We start from the raw sequence: 27,001 nt of genomic DNA on the forward strand, positions 1-27,001 counted from the left end.
AGCCACTTTTAACTTTCCACGCCAAACTCATTATTGGAAACGTCATGCAGTCTAGAGAAAGTCTTGAAAAGAAGGTCTTTTCTGCCCAGTTAAAATGGTGACTCGGAGTCGTTTACGTGGCACGGCAGGCTTTTTATTCTTTTTTATTTTTTTTACCCCCTCCCCGGGGCGCAACGTCGAGATTGTAGTTTAGCCGACCTGCTAGCTGTCGTCAAGTTGTAAGAAAGTGGACAAGACGGCGGCTAAAAGGGAAGCCTGTCGGACCCACAAAGTCCCATGCGACGGATAAAAGGTAACCCTTTTTCGCTTGCACCGCGTCATACAGATAACGTGCCGCCTTGCTGGCTGTTAATGTTAAGTGTTTTTGCGAATCAATCTTGGGCTGTGTGCCTCTTGCGGCTAGCTGGTGGCTGCAGCAACAGTAACAGCATGCGAAGATGAAGAAACAATTACATGTTTTTTGTCAAGCTGTTTCTTTCTTTAGGATTCATTCCACGCCTATCCGACCCTTTTTTTCTCTCCCCCGCGGTCTCTGCTTCGTCGTGATAATGCAGACACAAAACCGCCGCCTTCATTATTCTCCCCCGTCACCGCAATGCTTAAATATGCAATTGCGCCACCTGCCAAGAAAACATTAGTTATGAAGAATTGTGCTAATGCTTATAACAGGTGTGCCACTAGAAGAGGATGCCAATGCTGTCCTCACATATTTATGCTCTCCTATCTGTGTCAACGTTTCATTCTTCAGTGAGAAAATTGTTGAAGGGACAGTGTGTAATATTTGACCATTTGGTGTCGCTGTATTGTGTATTGCAATGGAAAACCAAGTCCATACCTGTCAACATGTACGTTTTTGCCGTTCAAAGTACGTTCATTATGCATTTTAACACGTGTACGACGTAAAAGAAAATCTGTACGGTAAACGTAAATTTGTTAATTATGGGTACCATCCGGTAAACACCGACTATCACGAAACGGCAAATCAATCAAGTCTAACGAGTTCGCCGCGGTAGCCTCTATCTCGGTATCGTTTTTTTTTTTTTGCAAACGAAGCGAGCGGTTTGATGCTACTGTGCGCATGTGTCTGTGGCCTGGGGATTTCCCATCATGCTTAATTCCGAAAAAAGATATGGTGTAAGATTTTTTTTTTTTTGTTTTGTAAGGGAAAATACGAGTTTGTACAGGCAAGGAGCGGTGGTGGTTGACAGGTATGCAAGTGCAAGGAAGAATACAAATCACAGATGCCCAAGGTGACCAAACTTCCCCTTTTTTTTCAAATAAATTTGTCATGGCAGAAGAGTTGTTAGCATATCAGCCCCACGGTTCAAAACTTTAGCTACAGGAGTTTGTGGAGTTTGCATATCCTCCCTGTGCCTCCGTGGGTTTTCTTTTATATTATTAAGTACTCGGCATGCGGATCGACAAGACGTTTTGCGTTAAACAACACGAGAGCGATTAGATTGTGTTACTACTAGCACGTCCGCCTCACAGTTCAGAGATCCCAGGTTCAATTTTAGCTCCTTCTTGTGTGGAGTTTGCATGTTCGCCCCGCGCCCTCAGGCTCTCCGGTTTCCTCCTACATTCCAAAAACATGCATGGTCTATTGATTAGCCAGTCTAAATTGTCCCTCAGTATGAGTGAGCGTGTGAATGATTGTCTGTGTGTCCTGCGACCAGCTGGGAACCAGTTCAGGGTGTCTCTTGCTCACTGCCCAGCGACCCTATTGAGGATAAGCGGTGCAGAAATTGGCTGGATGGATAGTTTTGCTAAGTCTTTTGTAGGCTTTTTTTTTTGTTTTGTTTTTTTCAATTACCCGTAGCACCAAGATTGCACACAATCATGTCAGTTCCCTTTAGGTGAGTCTCATATTATGTCAAATAAAAGCAAATATCTCAAATTTGAGCATTTTCAACATGCACTTTTATATGATATTGCATTCATATTTCTTTCTTATTTAAATCAATACTGTTTTTCTTAATGACAGACATTTTTTGTACCACTATCAGGCACTAAATGATATACACTGTCCCTTTAAGATTTATTTTGTTTTCTAAGACTCGCTTTGGTGCAATGCAGTCAGCTGCCTTGGTTAGTTTCCGGCCAAGACGGCGGAAATAGAACGGCTATTATTTATGGTTCACCCATATGTCACGGTTTGCGATTTCCTGACAGCGGCAGGATTGCCATGTGGAACAAGGTCAAATGTGGACGTGGGAGTGGATCTCCTGTTCGCGCTGTCAGCCGCATTGAGGAGCATCCGTGTTGCTTCCTCCCACTGAGGGCTGTGCACGAAGCAGATTGTCAGGTGAAGAATCCCCATGAATTATTCAGACGCATGCAGCATAGGGTTGCGGTGGCCCCGGACTGTTCACCGATTCCAGACAATAAAGATTTAAAGGGGAGGGGATGTGGCTGAGGTTCTTCCGAGTATTAAGCATGTTCTGTTTTTTTTTTCTGTTCAACATGCTGCTTTGCACTAGGGATTGGTTCAATTCTGTATGCTTTATAGAAGAGGGTACATGACTCACTGACTGCATGTCTGTCAAACCTTAGTGACTAAAATGTGTACAGTTAAGCTAGAAAATGGGGTCCGTTGTGTTAGCCAGCCTCTGGTGTAAAATACTTACTGTAGACCGCACTAAGGGTGTTAAAAACCTCATCCGTTATCCTTTAGTTTTGCATGGACATGTCTCCGATCCTCGTGTTGGTGTCCTTATTTACCGTATGTCAAATATTCTTACCACTCCAACAAGGCACTATCACACTTCTTCTCATTTCAATAACTGAGTAGCTTCGTACTCATTGCTCCATTCCATAAGACATTTTCTTATTTTTAAAGTCTGTATCTACTTGTTGTGTAAATACGTACACATGCATACAAAATCTAGCACCATTTACACAATTCAATAAATTATTTCTTAAAAGTGGGTTGCGTTGTTTGAGGTGTCTTTAAAAAGTTCATAGTTGAATAGTATCTCTGTTAAGTATATGTGTTAGCAATGCCCAACTGAGTTCAAAGAGCCCCCATGAATTTATTCTCCACTGCGCTCATTTGCTTCTATCTTTTATAAGAGCTTTTTGGGTAGGAACACGTTAGGTTTGAGGAATGGGGGATGGTGGTAGTGCAAGAAAGTGACATTAAATTGTTGCTTACTTAACGCAAGCCTTTCCTTGTTTGCCTATTAATGACTGATTGTGTGAGAGGGAGATACTTTTTATTTCGGTTGAATGAAAGAATGAAGTTTATTTGGGCACAGCACAAAAAAACTATCAACCAAATCAAGTCAAGTCGCATTTATTCGTATAGCCCTTAATCACAAAAATGTCTCAAAGGACTGCACAGGATTGCGATTACACCATCACCTGATCTTAAACCAACATGCGGGCAAAGAAAAACTCAACCTCAGCGTGAGGAAAGAAGAAACCTTGAGAAGGGGCCTCACAAGTGGTAATCCCCCTTCCAGGATGACCAGGGATGGAATAGATTTAGCAGTGAGTCACAGTAGAATTAGAGAATTGAATAGAATTTATTTGTATTGTTATTCTTTGTAACCATGCACACAGAACAAAATGTCGATACACCTGACCCGTACAGTTAAACTGTAGCGAGCCGATGCAGCCGCAGCCAAACAGGGCGCAGCCATTTTAGACCCAACTGCTGTGTTGGGAGTCATTAAGTGACCAAACCCCCCAATTCCAACCCTTAATGCTGAGCGCCAAGCAGGGAGGCAATGAGTACCAATGTTGTAAGTCTCAGGTATGACTCGGCCGAGGCTTGAACCAGCGACCTCCCAGTCTCTGAGCGGGCGCCCTACCATCTAGTCCACCGACCTGGATAGCTACTGAGCTGGATAGCTACCGAGCTGACAAACATAGTAAACATTGATAAAAGACAACACTAGGTAACATGTTGAAATTTGTCCAGAAAAGTGCGTGACGGCAACGACGCCTCAAGCCTGTAAACTAGTCCAAAAAGTCCATAACGACAATGACGCAGCTTACCATCTGTGCCAGTTGGCTAATGCAGGCGTTGACATGCTTCAGGTCAGACGACCACTTATTAACAAATGGGGGGAAAAAAGTATTGGTACCAAACGCACACAAAAAAGTCTGCTGAACAATACAATATTAACATTAACATGTGCCTAAAGGGAGTAGGCTGTAGACGACCAAGGCTTTTAAGTGCCCATTATTATTACAGTTATAATTCAGTCATTGTTTAATTGTGATTTATAAAAAATCTGTACTTGCACACTTGGTTCTTAATAAGTTTAGAGTTAAACAAGTTTTACTTTCTTGCAAAGTCTGACTGATTATTCTATCCTTGTAAATGGTGCCATAATAATACTCATAGTATACTTTCTTATCTCATGAGCAATCAATGACAAGCTTCATGATGAGAAAGAGACATGAAGCATGCTACAGCAAGCCGCTGTTATCACTGAGAGCATCCTCAACATGATCCTCATTGACATGCTCACATTTTTCTTTTTAATGCAAAGTTCTTAACCCAGAAACATGTTTTTCCTTCTTTTTTACATTTGCATTTATTTCTTGTTCCAAAAGCTCACTTCCCTTTAAACAACAAAATTACCTATGTTTTGCACTTTTTAAAATGACTCTTATATATTTTTCAGGTGCAAACCATTGATTTGTATTTATTTTTGTTCATTGTTAAGTTATTAGACAACTATTTGGAATATTGCTGTTGCTGCGTTTCACTGGGTTTTCAGATTTGTTATGATTTCTTGTTCCGAAAGCTTATGTCATTTAAATAACAAAGAAGCCTTTTTTGCACTATAAAAAAAGGATATATTTACAGGTGTGTAGCATATATTTGCATGTATTGTTTTTATTTGACAAACACTAATTTTTTTTTTTCAATCGTTTAATATTGTAGAATATTCTGTTTTGTGCACTATTTTCTTATTTTTCGACAGAATTTGAATAATAAAGAGGAAATCAATAATGTGTTTGAAAAAAAAAAAAAGGTTTATCGATTTAATCAAAAAAATAATCATCGGAATAATCGATTAGTAAAATAATTGTTAGTTACAGTCCTACTTTAATGATGGCTCTGTATTTTCCGCACGACAAGGCGTAACTTCCATAGCATATGAATAACCTACTCTTCTCGTCGGCTGAAAAATAGTCTGTGTAATATAGTGTAATAATCTGTGAAGCCCTTTGAGACTCTTTGTGATTTAGGGCTATACAAATAAAAATGACTTGACTTGTCTTGGCACAATGTGCCCTCTTGATGATGTACCTGAGATGTACTCACGATGTGTTACAAGAGGGGGGCACTCTATGTTGACTGACCAAGCTTTGTCAAACGAAAACCAGATCGGTATGCTCTCAATCGGTCAGAAATGAAAGACTGCATCGCTGTAACACTGCAATAAAAGTAATATAATGTTGCAGGCATCTTAAAAATGTGTTTATTTTACATTGACATGTTGTTGGAAAGCAAAGGGGCCTTTGAAACAAATACTTAATAAAATGATGTCAAAGGCCCATTATTTAAAAACAAATTGTCTATGCGACATCTGTGTACGAATAACAAACTGGTTAAGTCATGACCACCTTTCCCCACTTTGTCTTCCTTCCGCTGTGGGATGAAAAGAATAACTTTTACAAGATTTTCTTATTTCTTTGATAAAACCAAAGTAGTTGGCTGTGTTCTTGTTTTTTCCTTTAATCAATGTTTTTTGACAGTGCTATGAGACTCTAAGCAATTTAAAATTTAAGAATATGATTTTTGATTATAATTTGATTCTATATTTTATGACTAAAGGTTTTCAAATGATCGTGTATATGCGTATTGTGAAACTCTAAGAACAGTTTTTAGTGTTCCTGCACTCAATGCTAATATTAAATTTTGTTGCCCTAGGTTGGTAAATCCAACCCAATTGGCTCAGATTATAACCATTAAACAGCCCTGCCCATTAACATTATCAAAAGTCATCCATAAATAATGGGACAATAAAACCTCTTCTTTTTAGTGCAATGTGGCATTTTATGTTAAATCGTATCAAATGGGAGATGTTATAAACAAAAACAAAAAATGATTATAAAAGTGATGTCTTTGTTTTTGCTTTGTTTCCACTGTATGCATCTGTGACGTTAGCCATTTTAGTATGCTAGCCAATAAATATAGCAGTCAACATGCCTGAAGTGTCATGTGCTTTATTGTATCTTAGTTTTTTTTCTCTGCAGAGAAAAGGTAAATATTAATGAGCATATGTGAGTTAATAACTTCTTTAATTAAATATTATCTTCTGTAGGCTATTTGCCTACACTGTACAAATAGTTTATTCACTCAACTGCTTTGCACCTTGCAAGTGCCCCTGTGTTAATGGTTTTTAGAAATACAATTGTTTTTATTGTCATTGACAAAGCAGTTATGACTATTGTTTACAATTATATTAGACATGATTCTCAAGGATGAAAACATAATAATAAAGATTTAAAGAAGAAAACTAAAATAAAAATAATGTTAGGACAAATAAGCAGAAATATTTAGAAGGAAGTGCTTGGAGATTGACCTAAGTTGTAAGAGTATCAGAATAATGCAATGACATTAGCAGAAACATAATTCCCCAAATAAGTTGAGAAACGAGATTAATACTCCTTTTTTCCAGTCTTGGTGTGGTGAGGGCTCTTGGCAAGAAATTACATCTCAGCCTTAGTCCTCTAGTACCAACTGGTAGCACTAGAGGTCACAATCGGGTCAAAGATTTAGTAGCCGGAGGGAAACCTTTTTATATTCTTTTTGGCTCTGGCAGCAGGTTATGTGATGGCCAGGATTACAAGAGCCCTATATAATGTTGGCTCTGCTGCAGCCAGGCTGGGCAGAGAGCAGCCAATGATTTTCTGGGCTGTGTGGAAGACTTTTTTTTTTTTTCCTGCTGCTGTGCTCCCAGCATACCACACCGCAACACTGTGTGCCAGATTGCTCTCCTGTGTGGCTCTGTAGAAGAACACCAGAAGCTTCTCTTCAGTGTTGTTTTTCCTAAGCACTTTCAGGATGTGGAATCACTGCTGGGACTTAAAGTAAAAATTTTAATACGGCCCGCAACTGGCCCACGAGCAGTACTTTGGACTTCCTGAATTCTAAGGCATCTAATGTGAACGCCCCAATAAACCTTAAAATCCAGTTTACAAGCAAAATAATCTACTAACACTCATAATCAAACAGAAGTCAAGAGGTGGTGAAATTCTGGTATTGGACTAAAGCTAATGCTTTGGAAAAGCAATTTGTGGAAATTATTTTCTTGGAAAATGTTCTTCTCAGTACGTGTTTAAACATTTGTGGTATCATTTTTATAAAACTACTTTTCACTGCTCTGTTGTTGCTATCTCTCCCAGCACTCCCTTGTTTTCAATGAGCACAGAAATGTCATGTCATCCATGTCAAGCTAACAATCGTTACTGAATTGGGCACATGGATCTTCTGTGTAAACAAAAGTAAGGGGGAGCTTTTGTCCATTGCGTTTAGTTTTGAGGGACGAAAGCATGTCCACGGTCCAAAATTTTTTGTGTGGTTTTTTCATGCTATTTATTTCCCTTTTATTTTCTTTGTTATTGTATGTGTGTGTCTTGCTGTCGGTCACCCTTCTTGAGGGATATGACCAAGGTAGATAGATGGATAGATAGTTTAGTTTTATAGGTAACTACATGCACATGTTAATTAATGCATACCTTTACTCATGTAGCTGCCACTTAAACACTTTATCTTTCAAAACTCTAATCATCAGCTCCATAAAGTGGGTGTCTTAAATGTCTTACATAAAGTGGCTTGAGTAATCTGAATTGATCAGGTCAGAGTCCAGACACGCATGGGACACGATAGTTTGTAATTGCTGATTACGAACAGGGGTTTTTTTCTTTTTGAAGGAAAATGGGAGTTGTTTTTGTGAAATAAATACTTTTTGTCTATATGTTGTGGTCATTTCACAGTTTAACTCAAAACAATATTTCACCCCCCTTAGAGTAAACTTTAGGGTTAGAAATATGACCTATTCACGACATTAACGTGTTAAAGACTCAGAAAACAGATTAGATTACACTTTATTGGGCTGTTCACGTGAAATGCATCGGTGCATTGTTAGACTCTGGACTGCTAGTCAAATGCTAATTACTAGAACGGTTAAAATCACACGTTTACACATTTGTGTTTAAACGTCAGTTTTTTTTCAAGTTAAATTAATAAATTATAGAAACTATGGGGAGATTTTTATTCTCTATCATGATACTAATTTTAACATTATAACTATTATCAAAGATTCCAAATCCATACTCAAAATGTGTGGGCTACAACATAATGCATTAATCCCTTGTTTTTTGTGAAATAAAATGATCTGAAATGATCTGCATTTATATAGCGCTTTTCAAGTCAATGACTTCCCAAAGTGCTTTACATTGTGCTTCACATTTCCCATTAGCGGCCGTGATCTGTGCAGCCATGTAAGGCGCTAACCTGCTTATTGGGGGTATTGGGGGTTCAGTGTCTTACCCAAGGACACTTCGACTTGTAATACGGACAAGCCGGGATTCGAACTGGGATCCCTTAATCCTAAAACGATCGCTCTACCTCCTGAGCTACTGCCCCCCTATTTGTGGGGGTTGTGTCCAGCTATAGTCAAACCCCACAAAATAGAAACATTTATTTATTAGACATCAGTAACATGTATATGAATGACAAAATACCAACTATAGATCTACAAATAAAAACACATGACACAAAACAAAATTGCCGTCGAAAAAATGGTCTTTTTTGTCATTATACAATAGTACAACAAAATTTAAAGCTTTTTTTCTTGCGGTGTAAGAAATGCACGCTAGCATTGGGGATCCTCTGGTCGAACCAGGTCTCTGTTCAAGTCAAGACTTCCCAAAGCGCTTTACAGTGTGCTTCACATTTCCCAATAGCGGCCGTGCAGCCATGTAAGGTGCTAACCTGCTTATTGGGGGTATTAGGGGTTCCGTGTCTTACCCAAGGACCTTTCGACATGTAACACGGAGGCGTCGGGAATTGAACCTGCGATCTCTTGATCCAAAGACGAACGCGCCACCTCCTGAGACACTGCCGCCCCCATTGCGTTTTCCAACTAGTTGTAGTTCCATGTCACCCGTTTTATGAATAATGGTTCTGGTGTTGGCAAGATACAGGATAGGCAGCGGTGGCTTGTGAGAGCTTTTATTTAGCCTTAGCAGTAAGTCGCACCTGCAACCCCGTTATTGCTTTCTCTCCTGACGGCGACTAAGTCACTACCCGGGCTGTATAAAAATCGACTGAGCACCTGGTGGCCATAAGCATTTCTTTGTCTTTTGACTTTCTTTCGAGTCTGATTTAATTGACAAATTTCTTTTAAATCGAGCAAGCTGCTAAAATACTATCTGATTCTGTGCTACACAGTTAGTTTTGGGTGGACTCATTGACCTGAGCGCCTGCACTGGGCGGCAGTAGCTCAGGAGGTAGAGCGCTCGTCTTGGGATTAAGGGATCCCAGTTCGAATCCTGGCTCGTCCGTGTTACATGTCGAAGTGTCCTTGGGTAAGACACTGAACCCCTAATACCCTCAATAAGCAGGTTAGCGCCTTACATGGCTGCAAGGCCGCTATTGGGAAATGTGGAGCACATTGTAAAGCGCTTTGGGAAGTCATTGACTTGAAAAGCGCTATATAAATGCAGATCATTTCATTTCATTTCACTGTTCTTTGATTGACAGCATACACAAGTCTATCACAGTCGTGCAGTTAGGTCCACCCAACTTACACACACACAAAGCCCTCACTGACCTGCCCTTGTGATAGTGGGTGGTCTGCTGCAGAACACATCACGATGAAAATCTGCAAAGAGTCAAAACCGCAAAAAGTAACTGCAAAATGGCAAGGGATTAATGTATTTTTCTTTTTTTCTTTTGGGGGAATCATTATTTGAGTGATGATACGTTTTCAAATGTCTTGAGGTCAGTATTTTAAATCTTTCAGACAAAATTGTGGTTTTTGCTTTCCAGTTTTTCCTCTTTGCCAACGAGGAATGCAAGAAACTTTATTTTCAGATCGGTGTTGGAGTTTCGCTGCACTTTTTTTTAAAATAAAAGTGCATTTTCTGTACTAGTTTTGTGAAAAACTGATTATCGTGACATGCAAACTTACATAAAGATAACGTCATTACTGACTGAGAGTACATGGCTGTAACAACTATAGATCTACAAATAAACAGACTCCCAGTTGAATAATTGTTTTTTATTGTCATCATATAAAAACCAAGAAAATCAGCCTCTCTCCCGACGCCGCCTCAGTCGATTCACGGACGCAATAACAATCCACAGAGCACCTATTGGTGATCACCAATTCTTTGCACTTTTCTGGCTTTCCTCATGGTCCGATGTATTGATGAATTTCTTTTCAATGTAACAAACTGCTTAAAAGCTAGCTGTCACGTTTGTTTTGGTGGCCAGTTGTGTGCGCCACTGTTAGGCTGATGTATGCGCACAAAGTTACGCCCAACACACACTTACCTGAGGTTGTCAGGAACGGTTAAAATCCGAACAGTGACAATTCTGGTTGTCAAAAGACTCCATTACTCAAATAACAAACTATTAATCCTTGGAAAAAAATGCAGTGACATGTGATTACACTATCGCATTACGTCACATCGCAGTATCGATTCGATTTTGGTTATAAATGCAATCCTAGTGCCAACAATGTCTTGGATGTTTAAATTTGAACCAATTTGTAGTGGGGTCTTAGTTTTAATCTAAGATGCCCATTTACTAGGGCTGCACGAATAACCGAAATCTAATTGCTATCGCGATGTGACATTGTGCGATTGTGTATTCGCTAGAAACCGTGGTTTGAGCCTTGTGTGAGTTAGAAGGCAACCATAACAAAACAGCTGTTTTTTTTAAGTTTAAAGGATGTTAAAATGATCAATATGTCTTAGTTTAAGGATCATTTTTGTATTTCTTTATACAGCTTATACAGAAAACATTTAATTGTTCTGACCAATCTAGAAAAAGTCATAACATTTAAAGTTAAATCAAATGTAATTTAAGGGGATTTTTCTGGGTTTTTAACAATACATTGGCAGATAATTTTGACCTGAGGACAACGGGAGTGTTAGGTATTCACAAAAAAACAAAACTAGCCCAAAACATGCATTTTTTTTTAATACTGGTCTAAAAAATTGCAATTAGGTTTTTTTCAAAAATTGTGCAACTCTAGTCTTAACTAACTTATTTTCATTCCCTAAAACAATTTTCCCATTACTCCCATTATGTTTTTGTTCTTCGTAGGTCCTTAATGGCTCTTCTGTTGTTTGTCTTCTTTCCACCTCTATAAAGCATACGGCTTGTCAGAAGAGCTCAGGTCACTTAGATTGATGATGTCCAAATGATCTTTCCCAGTTGAACATAATAAATTTAGTAGTTGCTAAATGTAAGGAAGCCTCTATTGACCCTGAGTATTACTCTGCATTACCCAAACTCCTTCTCTCTGCCCTTTTTAATCTTCAGGTAAACGGGGATGGAGATGAGAGAGTTGACTGTTGTAGCTGGTAGCTTTGTGAGCTTCCAGTTACTCTTCTCTGTGGCCAGTCCGTTACTCTCTTCAGCTGTCTCGCCAAGTTATAGATTATTGCCTCCCACCAAACACACAGAGTGGAACTCAAGGTGAGTTGCAACACAGTAATTTTACTCACTCACTACTACTATGATCTGTTTGTTTAGTCATGCCTCATCTACAATTTGAACATTTGAGAATGAAAAAACCCCACAGAAAATCCTAGCAAGTAGTGATGACTAGGAATGGGAATGTGTGTGTACCTAATATACCACATGTGACAAAAGTGAGTCCCGCGGCCCACATCTGGCCCTCAAGAAGGTTTTCTACAGCCTCTGATCGGGATTTATGATTGTATCATACACCAGGAATCTTTTGTTTTTTTTTACTTTGCATAACTTCTCCAGAAGAAAGTGTTGTTTTTGGTTATTCCCAAATTCAAATGTATTTATATAGCACTTTTCAGGAAATGTATTGCTACTCAATGTAGAGATGCCCCTCCGTTTGGAAAAAGGTGTCAAAATATTTTACATCAGAACATGGGTGTCCACCTAAGGGCCTATTGGCCATTTGAAATGAAAATGAAATGATCTGCATTTATATAGCGCTTTTCAAGTCAATGACTTCCCAAAGCGCTTTACAATGTGCTCCACATTTCCCAATAGCGGCCTTGCAGCCATGTAAGACGCTAACCGGGCGGCAGTAGCTCAGGAGGTAGAGCGATCGTTTTAGGATTAAGGGATCCCAGTTCGAATCCCGGCTTGTCCGTGTTACATGTCCTTGGGTAAGACACTTAACCCCCAATACCCCCAATAAGCAGGTTAGCGCCTTACATGGCTGCACAGATCACGGCCGCTATTGGGAAATGTGAAGCACAATGTAAAGCGCTTTGGGAAGTCATTGACTTGAAAAGCGCTATATAAATGCAGATCATTTCATTTCATTAACCTGCTTATTAGGGGTTCAGTGTCTTACCAAAGGACACTTCGACATGTAACACGGACGAGCCGGGATTTGAACTGAGATCCCTTGATCCCAAGACGAGCGCTCTACCTCCTGAGCTAGTGCCCTTCTGCATCTATTGAAAAGATACACTGTACAGCTTTTAAATATCTAAATTATTTAAAATTTGGGAATCGGGGTATGTTGTAGCTACCATAATTGTGGGCCAGACTCTCTGTGAATTAGGGCTATATAAATACATTTTACTTGACTTTATAACATCAAAGTGAAATCATTTGTATGGATTTTCATCCCGTTTAGAGTTTTAGTTAGCCTCTGAAAGCATGTAAGGAGTTTGTTTGCAGTGGTAAACTTTGGGATGAAGTTAAGAGCGCAAACATGAAATGGGCAGTTGTGCAACACTTGCATGTTATTTGATTTTAATACTGTAAAAATTCTTATCAAAAACCATTGAATTAATTTAGTACTAGCCCACAGCATGCGGGTAGAAAACTTCATTGTGGTCAACTATTGCGTAACAAGGCAGCTTTCAACTTGTTTGTTATGTAACCAGGACTTCAATTTCAAGGAGTGTGTTCAAAGAGAAATGCACATCTACTAAAAATACTGCTGGAACTCAGACTTAAATCTCCATTTGCCATTTCCATTTGATTTATTTTCATACTCCAACAAATGAATTATTTTATCTAAATAAAATGGCATTTATGTATTTTTTACATTGAAGATAATAAGTATTTGAAAACCCTTATCTTTTGCTATTTCTCCCACGAAGAAGTCATGGAGGGGTCTGAAATTTTCATTGTAGGTGCATGTCCACTGTGATAGAGATGAACTAAAAAGAAAAATCCAGAAATCACAATGCATGATTTTTTTTTTAATTTATTTGTGTGATACAGCTGCAAATAAGTATTTGAACACCTGTTTATCATTTAGAATTCTGACCCTGAAAGACCTGTTAGTCTGCTCATTAGAAGTCCACCTGCACTTGATGTATCATCCTGAATCAGATGTACCTGTTAGCTGCATCAGGACACCTGTCCACCCCATACAATCATTAATACTTTAACTTGTAAATGTAAATGGTCTTCATTTATACAGCGCTTTTCAAGTCAATGAAGACCTCCCAAAGCACTTTACAATGTGCTTCACACTTTTCCCTTTTACACACTTACCGATAGCAGCGTCTGCCATGCAAGGCAATAACATGGCGAAGACAAAAGTGCTGTCTAAAGACACCAGAGACTAAATTGTACACCTCCACAAGGCTGGACAGGGCCACGGAGCAATTGCCAATAGCTTGGTGAAAAAAGGTCCACTGTTGGAGCAATAATTAGAAAATGGAAGAAGCTAAACTTGACAGTCAATCTCAGAGAGGAGACGCATGCAAGATATCACCTTGTGGGGTCTCAATGGTTCAAAGAAAGGTGAAGAATCAGCTCAGAACTACACGACAGGAGTTGGTCAATAACCCGAAAAGAGTTGGGACCACTGTTTCCAAGGTTACTGTAGATAATACACTAAGACGTCATGATTTGAAATCATGCATGGCACAAAAGGTTCCCCTGCTTAATCAGCCCATGTTAAAGCCGGGCTTAAGTTGACATATGACCATTTAAATTGTACAGAGGAGTCATGGGAGAAAGTTTTGTGGTCAGATGAGCCCAAAATAGAACCTTTTGGTCATAATTCCCTGAGGTGTGTTTGGAGGAAGAAGAATGAAGAGTACAATCTGCACACATCCCTACTGTGAAGCATGGGGGTGTAGCATCATGCTTCGGGGGTGTTTTTCTGCACATAGGACAGGACGAGTGCACTGCATTAATCAGAGGGTGACTGGACCCGTGTATTGTGAGCTTTTGGGGAACAACCTCCTTCCCTCAGTCAGAGCAATGAAGATGGGCCGTGGCTGGATCTTCCAACACGACAACGACCCGAAGCACACAGCCAGGAAAACCAAGGAGTGGCTCCGTAAGAAAAATATCAAGGTACTAGCATGGCCCAGCCAGTCTCCTGACCTGAACCTGATCGAAAATCTTTGGAGGGAGCTCAAAATCCGTGTTTCTCAGCAACAAAAACCTGATTGATCTAGAGAAGATCTGTGTGGGGGAGTGGGCCAAGATCCCTCTTGCAGTGTGTGGAAACCTGGAGAAAGACTACAGGAAACGACCTCAGTAACAGCAAACAAAGGCTACTGTACCAGATATTAACATTCATTTTTTTAGGTATTCAAATACTTATTTACAGCTATATCGCACAAATAAATTCTTAAAAAAGCATTAATTGTGATTTATGGATTTTCTTTAGTTCATGTCTCTCACAGTGAATACGCACCTCCGATGAAATATTCAGACCCCACCATGATTTCTGAGTGGGAGAAATGGCAATATAGCAGAGTGTTCAAATACTTATTTTTTTTCACTGTATGTATGGATTTATTCACTTGACCAGCAAGCCTATTGTTTTTGTGGTCTTTCTTGTCAACTCTTTTGGATGCAATATTGTTTTTTCTAATCCGTCGTTGTCTTGTGTCCTAGGTTGGTGTCAACAGTCCATGCTCTGATAGTTGGATTTTTTTGTTTGTACATCTTATGCTTCGATGAAGCGGTCAACACCAATCCTGTCTGGTAAGCCGAATCCAAGTATAGACATCCTGCTGACTTTTTTTCAATCTTTGAGAGATGCATTCTTTCTCAGCACTCTGTCACTCTCAACAGTTCACCCATTTTTTTTAACACCTTCTACATTTCCTCTTATTTTTTTCTGCCGACACACACACACACACACATTCTCACTAGAGTCGCAGTAACAAAGTTTCTCTTCATAGAAAACCCCATCTTAGCCTTTTTTTATTAACTCCATGTAGGCAATGGTATGGTGCTCACAATTTTAGAGGAAGAAAGGGCGGGTTGGGTTTGGTTGAGACTGTGGGTAAAAAAGGGTGTCAGTGGCCTCCTTAATTTAATTCCACAGTTACCCCATCCTCGGCCTTCCTGCATGAAAACAAATATCCTTGCAAGAATTCAATGGTGAAAGCACTAAGCCTTCATGCAAGCTGATTTGTGGTGAGAGTCAAAGTACAATATCAGTATTGTGCCTGCTATAGTCTTAAAAACCTGAATAGAAAAAGATGATTTACGATTATTAATACATTCAAACTTGGATTGAACCTTTAAAAGTGTACACTCCGACCCTGTGTGCAAACAAAAACTCAAATTTATTATCAATGTTTATGGATGAACTGGTAGAAAAGAAAAATACATTTGACAAAGTTATACATTTGTAAATCCTTTTGAAATACACTTTTGAATGTAATTTGCATTGGCAATTAACAGTGAGTGGTGAAACTGCAAAATACTTGATTTCAAATAGTTTTTCGTGGGTGAATCACCCCTGAACAGTTGCAACTATTTACTTTCGTTATTGGAGAGTGTAGATGAGCAATTCCAAAGAATGAAAGCAAAGTCCCTTCCAACTGCAGTGAGGGCAGGAGATGGTCATGGTGCCGTGTACTGACTGCTAATGAACCAAGCTTGCAAAAATGCCCCTTCAGGATAATCCTGTTCTGGCTTTGGCCAAGCGAATGGATGGATAGGCAGACGGATGGAGAGAGGGTCAATGTTCTGCTGCTTTACTCCTTCTCACTCGATAACGCAAATAAAAGCCTCTTCCAACAGGGTTTGGGTGGCGGTACATGTCAACTTGTTAAATTTACAAAATAATTTTTAACAAACTAGTCTTCACAAGTATCCTTTTCTCTGTCATTTTTGGTCCCAAACCAGGTTAAAGAATATTAAGATATTTGGTTTAAAGCATCAACAGTATCAAATTGAATAATTTCACTGCAGTGTCATTCTTACTGTCTACTACAGTCCATGTGAATTTCCCTTCGTGGATGAATAAAGTTTCTATCTATCTATCTATCTATTACATTTACAATATCATAAGCTATGTAAATAATATGTCAAGTCACGAGAGGGCTCTTGTTAGTATTGTTACTAATCTACTAATCAGTCAGTCTTTATAAATTATCTAAGATTACATTTGTCTGTGAATGCTACTTAGCTTCGATGGTCTCTTAACAGCTTTCACGTCCCTGAAGCGTTATACATGTTGACGACTCAGCCACGCACCATGTTGCAGCATTGGGGGCAAAAGGAGGTTAGAAGGACCCGGGATTAAACCTGCATACTCTGGTGTTCCCCCTGAACAAATCTACCAGAATCTTACCGGCCCATATTTGGTACCATTTTGTAAATTGGTATACTAGGTAGTTTGGTGATTACAGACAGAATTGTCTCTTAATGTATTGGGTTACAACAAACAATTTTGAACCTTTCACTGATCCCTTAACCACCTGGGTTATAGGGGCACCACTTTCTGTGGTGTGTCTGGGGCAAGCACAGCCTGGCAGCAAACTACTTTATCATAAGTTTACCATTAGAATTATGCAAAATATAAAACCGTATATAAAGTTTGTTTCAAAGTTAAGTGTATTTGAGCAACTTTTGAGGACCTCTTGGTACCAAGTCCAAAGCCTGTGATAATATTGCAACATGTGAAACATGTGGTTCATGGACAGGGTTGGGTAGGGTTACTTTAATTGGATTACTTTCAGTTATTTATGGATTACTCTAATACCAAATATGCTAATAAAAGACAAAAGAAACTAAATATGAATAAAATTACTAAACTTTTTGCAGGCTTGGGGAGTAACGGAATACATGGCAAAAATGATGTTGGCAAGCTGTTTGGATTTATTTTCATTTTGTTTCTGTCTCATTTTATGTTTGTTTTGCCGGAGTTCAAAGAGATCAAAGCCAGGAGAGAAAGCTTACCACGTGGTGCGAGTCATAATTTATTCATATTTAGTTTCTTTTGTCTTTTATTACCATATTTGGTATTGGAGTAATGCAAAAGTAATTGAAAGTAATCAAGTTAAAGTAACCCTACCCAACCCTGTTCGTGGAAGATTCCCATCATTTGACCATTTAACAGTTTAGTTTTCATATTGGCTTTGTTCTAAGAGAGGATTTTGGATTTGCAAATGGTGTTGGCTTGGGGATTTTTTTTTTTTTCAAACCACCTAACAAACACCTAAATCTCTTCATGAGGGTTGCTCACACTTTTTAGGCATGAGAGCTACTTCCAAAATTTCATTTGATTTATAGTTGAAAGTATACTTCCTTCATCCTCTTATTTTTAATGCACGAAAAATGCTGCTCCACATTTCTGTTCTTTGGTATTGTGATGGTAGAGAACTCGTGAAGTTTCAGCATTTATTAACCCTATTGCAGAATGTCAAATTTTGGGGGGTGTGATTTCATGATTTCAAAGAAAGAACTTTAAAGGGAATCACTTCTTTCAAACGCTATTGCAGCTGGGAGCAATATTTGTCACTGTCTCAATTTGGCAAACATACAGCGTTTGTAGCATGTGCTCACAGTGTAATGTATTTTCAATCTGCGGTAAACCCAAATTATGATAATCAAAATCAATAATAGAAAGTTCATAATAGAATTTCACAAATAACACTGTATGTTTATAAAAGTTTCGAGATAAAATATAAAGATTCACGAATATGTGAAAAACTGAGTTCATTTTTTCCTTTCAACCATCCTAAATTGTCTTTGTCTCCTTCTGCCTACTCCCTATTGTCAACAACATTGATCCTAATTTGGTTGCATTATTTATCGAACTGCTCAAAATCTAAATAGACTAATTTGGTTAAAGTGTATTTTGCCTATCAAGTGACATAAAAACAATTGGAATTCAACTCTGAAAGATCATTTAAGATGAGACTCCTTAAAAATATTGTTCTGCTATACCAAGACCATATCTACATTTATATAAAAATTTACAGTGGAATCTGAGGTCATGTAAAAGAGAACTTGAGCCGACCTTCATTAAGGATGCTCACGCAAAGTGCTTGCAAATAAGGGCTCCGTTTCAGTCGTACCAGCACTCATTTGCTATCTGACACCTGACTTTGACTGCTGCCAGGATCACATGTCTTTGTGAGCCACATTGTTATTTTGGACGTATGCTACTTGCAAAGACGCCATCAGTCGTCAGGTCATTGCCGTCAATGCAGATGCTTGGAGACTGAACGATCATTTAACATGGCTTATTTCACTTGCATCAATCATGATTGTTTGTTTTTTTTGATTCATTTTTTAATATCTGTTCTATCTGATGCCGCAACAGCACGTAATCACTATAGAGTAATTAGAATGGAATTTATGACTATTGTGAAGTGTTCTCTTCTTTTAACATTTTCCTTGTTTCACAGGGGAGACCCCAGCATGGTTAAATTGAATGTAGCCATAACTTGTGGCTACCTAATATATGGTGAGATTTTTTATGTATTTATTTATTTTTAATTTAAAGTCTAATGCTGCATTTCAGAAAAGTGGGAATTCTCTAACCTCAGAGCAGGTATATATATATCACAAAAATGACACTTGAGTTTAGGCGGTCAGAGTCGCAAAGTCAGGGAGAGAAAAAATCTATTGTTTCAATCTGACATCACTCGACAAAATGGCGAATTACACATGGTGAATAGTAAAACATGATTTTAACTATTACAGTGCGCGCAAATGACCTCATCTGTTTTTTTCCTCCACAATTTGAGCATTAAAGAGAAGGCAGGTTTACTGGAGTTCCTAATGTCTTTTAATGAGCAAAATAAAGAACAACCTTTCGCGAACAGCCATCTTCCCTGTTTACATTTGCTTGGATTGCTTTCAGGTCAGATCTGGTTCCATCCAAGTGGGAGAAATCCGACTTTCCTAATTTCTGGAATGCAGCATTAGTCTTTGTACATAATCTCATTTTGTAACACCTTCTTTCCTAGATTTGTTGCTGCTTGCCTTAAATTGGAGCACTATGGGGGACAGATTCTTTGTCTGTCACCACTTGGCGGCGCTCTATGCATATGGTTACGTGTTGGTAAGGACACTTTCTAAACCACACGTGTTTCAGTACACTTTGTTAGTGACTTTTCGTTTCTGCATTTTTGTTGACTCTTGTGTTACTTCAGACACGTGGTGTGCTGCCCTACTTTGCCAACTTTCGTCTCATTTCAGAATTATCCACACCTTTTGTAAACCAAAGGTGAGTTGCTATGAGTTAAGAAAATTCTAAGGTGTTTTCACAAAAGCATTTAAATTCAGAGGTCTCTGTAACCCATTAGCAGTGTAACTTCTGAATCATTTGGTGCACATTTCTTGTGCACCATATTCTATACTGTACCTATAATGCCAAAGATATAAACACTCGTCAACCCACAGTAGAGGTGAACGGATCGATTCAAATATCAATATTATCAATACCAAGCAAGTACTTTGATCAGATCAATACTATTGTCCCGGAACTAATACTTCGCTCCTCCACCAATTTGCCAAAGCGCCTCTTCCTTATGCAGATAGCAAAGCCCTTTCCTCGCCCAGCTTCCTCTGCTACTCTCTGAGTTGATGCCTGAGTTGATTGACTGACGGGCACACTTGTAGGCCCTTCCCCTACTTGGACAGTGCCAGGAGGTGATGGCAATGAGAGAGTTGAAAAGACTAGGCTGATCGATCCGCCCAGAAATTAAGAACTGTTATGAAATGAAATGAAATGAAATGATCTGCATTTATATAGCGCTTTTCAAGTCAATGACTTCCCAAAGCGCTTTACAATGTGCTCCACATTTCCCAATAGCGGCCTTGCAGCCATATAAGGCGCTAACCTGCTTATTGGGGGTGTTAGGGGTTCAGTGTCTTACCTAAGGACACTTCGACATGTAACACGGACGGGCCGGGATTTGAACTGGGATCCCTTGATCCCAAGACGAGCGCTCTACCTCCTGCGCTACTGCCGCCCCATGTTGAGGCAAACAAAAAATGTTTGACGATCAAGACATTTCCAAGCAAAAAGTATCTGTAGGATTGCTTTTGATCAACACTACCCTGTATTTACTTTGATTGGATGAGCGGTTGGCGTGTCAGCGGCACAGTTCTGAGGTCATGGGTTCGAATCCAGCTACCAGCCTTACTGTGCGGCGTTTGCATGTTCTCCCTGTGACTGACTGGGTTTCCTCTGAGCCCTCCGGTTTTCTCCCACATTTCAAAAACATGCATGGCAGTCAAATTGGTGACTCCGAATTGTCCCTAGGTATGAGTGTGCATGCGTATGGATGGTTGTATTCCTCTGTGTGCCCTGTGACTGGCTGGCAACCAGTTCAAGGTAACCCCTGCCCACTGCCCAAAGATAGCTGGGAATGGGCTCCAGCACCTCTGCAACCCTTGTGAGGATAAGCGGTGCAGATGATTGATGGATGGAATAATACTAAAATTCCAGGTATTGCCCACCCCTCATCCACAGACATGATTTACTTTCCAGTGATACAAAACACAAGTCCAACTTGATGGCTTTTTTTGTATTTAGTCATTTCCGACTTTTTTGCCAATTTTAGATATTTTCATACAACATAAAGGTAGCTAAAGAGTGATTTGTTTTGTTTTTTTCCCCGTGGAGTCAAACTGGCTTACATGACAAATTTTGATATATAGTGTAGTAAACATCTGTTGCAAACTGGCCTTTCCCCAATGGTTGAAAATAAATATCAGATGGTCAGTTAATAATGAAGACTTAAGCAAAAACAAAAAGTGCTTCTTCAGTTGCCTTGTGGTTGAAACGGTAACAAAATACAGTGTGGTCACACTGTGCAAACTGGCTAACGCTAAAGGCTATTTAACACCCAGCCTACCTTACTTGCTAATGTTTGTCATGACCTTACTTATTAAGAAAGAACCATAGTCAGCTTTCCACACTTGTGAGTATGGTGTCACCAAGTGGCTTAAAAAAGATGCACCTTTTACTGTAGATGTATACTTAAAGTCAAGTCATGTTAACGTGTATAGCCCTTGAACACGGGCGTCTGAATTGCACGACATAGAGAACATTGTTTGCAGCACGATTAAACATGGCACCTCACCATAACAAGATAATTGTGTAACAAAACCTTAAAAAAGAAAAGTGAGATAAAAAGATGTAAATCTAACTCAGCAAGAATATTTATAAGGTAGTGCTTGGAGACTGGCTTAAGTTGTAGGTGTTATTTTCTTTTGAAATTCTAGTGCTATGAAAATTTGTGCTAGGAAAAGTAGTGCATAACATTTAGCAACAACAAAATTCACAAATAAGTTGAAAAATGAGCTATGAATACACATTTTTCTATGTAATATCCATTTCCAATACAACTGGCAAGAATGAGATTAGTCCTTACACTTTTGGCACGCTAAAAATTGAACTTGAGACTTAAAAAACAAATGGATGATTTAAAAGGCCGCATTTTTTTGAGTGTTCTAAGTACAGTAATCCCACGGTTATCACGTTGACCAGAACCCCCCGCGAAAAGTGAAAATCCGTGAAGTAGCATTGCACCTTCCCAAAAGGGTAAATTTTACCCCGAGATGGCATCATTACCAACTGAGAGTATACTACTGTAACAGAACTAAAACTATAGATATTCAAATTAAAAACACAGAATTGCAGTTGAATGGATGTTTTTTATTGTTATTTTGCTGCATGCTAGCATCCGGTGTCCTCGAATCGAGCTAGATTTCCGCGATGATTAAAATACAACCGTCCCGAATGTAGTGCTTTCCCACAAGTTGCTTCAGGTCATCTATTCCACGGGTAACAGATCTACCCGTAGCAATGGTCCGAACCTGTCGCCTCGCTTTCCTTCTCTTCCGATGCCGCATCAAACGTTTCCTGGACCCAATAACAATCCACGGAGCACCAGTTTGATATCAATTTCTTTGCACTCTTCTGACTTTCCTCAAACTCCAATTTAGTTTAATTCATTTTCAATATACCGAGCTGCTAAAATACTAGCTCTGCTCCGCAGTTTTTTGGGGGACACACACATTGACATGTGTGGCCACCCTGATGTTTGACTGACAGCCTACACCAGCCCATCAGCGTTGTGCAAAACAGCCAGTCACGCCCGCCCAGTACACACACACACACACACGCACAATCTGCCCCTGATATCATTTGCTGTGTGCTCTGAGGTAAGACCGGACCTAAATCATCCAGCCTGACCCGATCCGACCCGCATGTTTCAAAGCCTGAACCAGCCCGAGCACTACAAATGAACTTGGTTTGAGGGACCGAGGCCGAAGCAAACTTTTTTATATATATATATATATATATATATATATATATATATATATATATATATATACATATATATATATATATTATAATAATAATAATAATAATAATTTCCTTGTATTGTCATTCTGTGTAACAATGTACACAGAACGAAATGTCGGTTGCACCTGACCCGTTGTAGCGAGCCGATGCAGCCAACAGAGGGCGCCGCCGACCACTTTTTAAGTCTTAGGAATGACTCGGCCGGGGCGCGAACCCGAACCTCCCAGTCTCAAAGCGGGCGCCTTACCATCTAGGCTACTGAGCTGGTGATATATATATATATATATATATTGGTGAGGAGGAGGAAGGCTTCTCTTTAATTGACATTTATTTTTTTTAAATAGCTTTTAATTTGTTTTTCTTTGTGATGGATCCGCGCAAAGGACTCCGTTCCCCTGTCTCACAATCTTCAGGCTTAAGATTTTAAATCTACTCTTCTGACAAGAATACATATCAATTATCAATAAAAATAATTCAATACAAAATATGCAAGGTAATAAAGTGTAAAGTAGCGAGAGGTCTCTGTATATTCTATATGTAATAATCCAGACTTAAAGATTGACCTAACTTCTTTTACTTTGTAGGTGGTTCTTTGAGGCATTAAAATATCCGCGCTCCAACCGGATGGTGGTGGTAAACGGCGTGGCCATGGCGGTGGTCTTTTTCCTGGTGCGGATCGCCGTCATGCCGTCTTATTGGATCAGCGTATTTGCCACATTTGGCACTCAAGACTTTGAGCGCCTTGGCTTGGGCGCCCAGGTGGCCTGGATCACTTCCTGTGTGGCACTGGACATCTTGAACACCATCTGGATGTTCAAGATCACCCGAGGTTGCTACAAAGTGTTGGCCGGATCCAAGGCGCACAGAGAGAAAATGCACGCTAACAACCACACGGACTGAAAGGGGGTGGTGTCCCTTGCCCTAGTCCTAGTGCGCAGCCCTCCATCCTGCTCCAGTCGGCCAGTAAAAGGGGCTGTAAGTCCTCAGGTTCGGACACAAGACACGGGGACTCAAATCAAGCAGCAGCTTTTGCCAAGCTGGCCACGATCGCATCTTGTCCCCACCATTCCTTCCTCGTCCCCACATTTTGCGTTTTCACCCACATCCGCCAAAGCCCAATCCTCTGAAGTGCCTGTGAAGTGCTGCGTCCAGATTGTTGGAAATGTAGCACTCGAGGCCCCAAAAAGAGTTTCTAAATTGACAGGGCTCTTGTCTTGAACGCAGCACTTTTCACCTGCAAAGGAATGACGCCAGAATGCCTCGTCTCAGTCTTTCCTGTTGAGGCTTCTTTCTACCAGCCCTCAAAAGCCACTTTAATTGGCTAGACAAAAATCGGCATCAGACATGAAACACATCAAGCCAGACATGTGTAGCTTCTTATTTGGTTCTTCTGGTCCATTTGGTCGGTAGCGCCTCGAGCCAAAAACAAAAGACGCATCCCATCATTCGCCTCAATGGATTGGGCTTCACTGTCCAGTCTGAACTTTGATTGCAGTTATTTCATTTTATTTTTCTCTGTTCTGCGAAAACTTTTACTTTTCCCTCTACTCTGAATGTTGTCTTTGAAAGGATATCTGATGAGGGATCACCTGTTGGAAGGGCTCCTGACCCCTTTTTCCCCCACTCCCTTGCTTTATTTTATTTCCTTGAACCGGCAAATGCAGCACCTACAAAATGTACTGAAGGAACTGCTCAGTTAACCCGGATGCTTTTCTTACTTCCAAATTCCATCTCAGTTTTTGAAAATCCAATCAGGTGGGGGCCAAGTCACTTTGTAGGTGTTGGTGTCTTTTTTTTTTATCCAAATTTAGTATTGGCGTGTATTGCTGCTATACTAGGGAAGGAAAATATTCATATATTCTTTTCAAATGCTTATTATTGCATTCAAACATGAGAAAATGGTTTCATGTTATAATATTTGTTAAAATATGTAAAAACATGAAATGTGGGTAAAATGTGAAAAGTTGCATGTAAACATTAAAACAAAAACATGTTTTAATTTAAGAATCATGTAGACGAATGTAGTTTATCATGTATAAACATAAAGATTATCATGCTAATACAGTTCTCATAAAAATGAGAAACTTTTTTTCTACCCTTGTTGTAGCAGCAGTCCCCTTCCACAGGATCAGAAGCCCCATCTTGTTTCCCTTCTTTTTTAATTAAACCAAGCAATATGACATATTTTAAATGTGAGGATTTCTAATTGTGAAATTAGTTTTTGATAGGCCAGGAGCAAGCCAGGCTCCTCACAATGCTGTAAAAGGCATCCAGCATGTTGGGATTTCTTTGTTTTTATTTTTGTCTGGGTTTCAATGAAGCTTGCTAGCGTTGGCCTCATTCCCACCAAACTGTATGTTGCAGAATTTTAGATCAATCTAAATATTGGAATTTGGGCTCCGTGGAGCTGAACTGCACTTTAGCAAAGCCTTCTGCTCAGTGAGGGAATGGCATTGAAACAAATGAACTTACTAGTTAATTAAATGAAAAGATCAATTAAAAGCTAAGTATAAATGAGGCGTACAGGTTCAATCGTTTTTGAAGAATAATTGAGAATTTTCTTAAATGACATTTGCTTGCTTTTTTTTTCAGGATTACAATCGAAGTATGCCATATTCACTGGCAGCAGTAAACTGTTTATTACAAATGTCCATTGACCCTATTCAATGCAAATGCATCCTGCAAAGTAGGAACAAGCCTTTCCCAAAATTTCTGTGATGCCTTTTAGGAATAGTCCTTATAGATCAATAGCATCTATAAATTGCACCTTTTGTCTCTGAACATAGAAAACGCATGTACTGGTATGATTACTTTGTGCTCAGCCTGCATGCAGAACAGGAGCTCTTTGTGCGCAGCCGTCCGATTCCTGTGCGATACATAAGAGGCAGGTGCCGAAGTATTCTGCATGTTTCCTTTACCGCATCAGTCTTTGTATTTGTGGACGGACAGTCAGAATGTGGAGCCTTTTTATTTTTGGTTGAACTGAGAGAAAAGCACACTCCCCTTGGAGCAATAACTTGACCTCCTGGATTTCCATCTATCACCACAGAGGAGAGGCTGACACATCATCCGGTGCCTTTTACCCGAAAGATGGCCTCACATTTTGATAAGCATGAGCGTATTCATCCTCTGATATGATTGTCATTTCTGTACTCCTCTATATTCCCTGCGTATACGTAATGTATATTTTATAATATGCCTGCACAATAATTAATCCGGCCAAGTATTAATATAATCCAAAGATGAGCAGGGAGGCTGTGGTTTGGTTTTCTCGTAGGTCTCCTGACTTTAGGCGGGGCCAGATCTCATGAATGTCATCGTGGCTCTCTCCAGAGCGGCATTAATTAACAGTCTCCGGCGCCATTAGGGATGAAAATCAAGATGTATTTATTTTTTGGGACAGGGGATGATGAAACAGAAGGCTAACTCTAGCCTCAAAGCTGTGAATAGAATCAAACTCGTAGCGACTACAAAAGTGGGTGATTTCAAAACGTAAGGCATGCTGGGTAATTTTTGGCTCATGCACAAAGTCAACGTTACACCGCATCTGCCTGGTTATTGACTGGAATTTTGGAACTGTTGTTGTCAGGGTTTGTTCCATCTTTTCTTTGTTTTTAACCCGCGAAATGTGTGCTTTATCGCACCCGTTGGTCAAAATGAATTGTTTCTAGAAGGCTGCTCAAGTGTGTGTACTGTTATATCAGGTTTGAAAACCACTTTGCCTTGATTTATTTTGTGGTGGCCAACAACAGTTTAGAGATCATTTAGGGACTGTATTGAATACCCATAATAGATCGAAATGCACCGTCCCAATTTGGGTAAGAAAAAAGGTACATTTTGACAAAGCAGGATCACATCTAAATTAAGGTAATGCATGGTCTGTAACCCTATTCTTTTTTGAGGGGCATTGTTTTGTGATGATTTTGAATAACTTCAATTATAAAGTCACAATCAGGACATTTGTAAGAACCTAATAATCATATAACTGGATATATCATAGACAATGAATTTCCTCCGTCTTGTTTTTCTCTTATTGCATTACCTTTCCTATGGAATGCCATCTGTTTGAGTATTTTGGTTCATTTTTCTCCCCCAGATGAGCCAGGTTCTGTTCCACAGAGGCTTTTTGGGGGGTGGGGGAAGTTCATAATGACGTGGATATATATTGGTTGTCATATACAACAACTTTGCAATTGTAGAGATGACAACACAAGATTTACTTGAAACGTTTCTTCAATAAACTTGAAAAGAAGCAAGCTGTA

At 39.5% G+C, this 27,001-nt stretch overlaps 1 protein-coding gene across 2 annotated transcripts; it reads left to right on the forward strand.

The window, feature by feature from the left end:
* tlcd4b (TLC domain containing 4b) lies at positions 1-27,001 on the forward strand. 2 transcript variants are annotated; one of them, XM_088343804.1, is made up of 7 exons: positions 1-292; positions 11,525-11,680; positions 15,068-15,157; positions 18,823-18,881; positions 19,387-19,481; positions 19,573-19,646; positions 23,324-27,001. In XM_088343804.1, exons 2-7 carry the CDS (start codon positions 11,535-11,537, stop codon positions 23,637-23,639), a joined length of 780 nt encoding a protein of 259 aa, XP_088199930.1. In that variant the 5' UTR covers positions 1-292; positions 11,525-11,534; the 3' UTR covers positions 23,640-27,001. The 2 variants fall into 2 exon arrangements, with proteins under 2 accessions (XP_088199930.1, XP_088199940.1); XM_088343814.1 differs by lacking the exon at positions 1-292 and adding an exon at positions 2,112-2,305.

Source organism: Urocampus carinirostris, chromosome 1, assembly GCF_059441175.1.
Source record: "Urocampus carinirostris isolate Australia breed hairy pipefish chromosome 1, RoL_Ucar_1.0, whole genome shotgun sequence".
NCBI classification, from domain to species: Eukaryota; Metazoa; Chordata; class Actinopteri; order Syngnathiformes; family Syngnathidae; genus Urocampus; species Urocampus carinirostris.

Excerpts from the sequence above, each read along its gene's own strand:
- tlcd4b (XM_088343804.1), top strand. The coding sequence starts at position 11,535 with ATGGAGATGAGAGAGTTGACTGTTGTAGCTGGTAGCTTTGTGAGCTTC. Across the intron at positions 18,882-19,386 it reads TTGTGGCTACCTAATATATG|ATTTGTTGCTGCTTGCCTTA; the intron begins GTGAGATTTTTT and ends CTTCTTTCCTAG. Across the intron at positions 19,482-19,572 it reads ATGCATATGGTTACGTGTTG|ACACGTGGTGTGCTGCCCTA; the intron begins GTAAGGACACTT and ends GTGTTACTTCAG.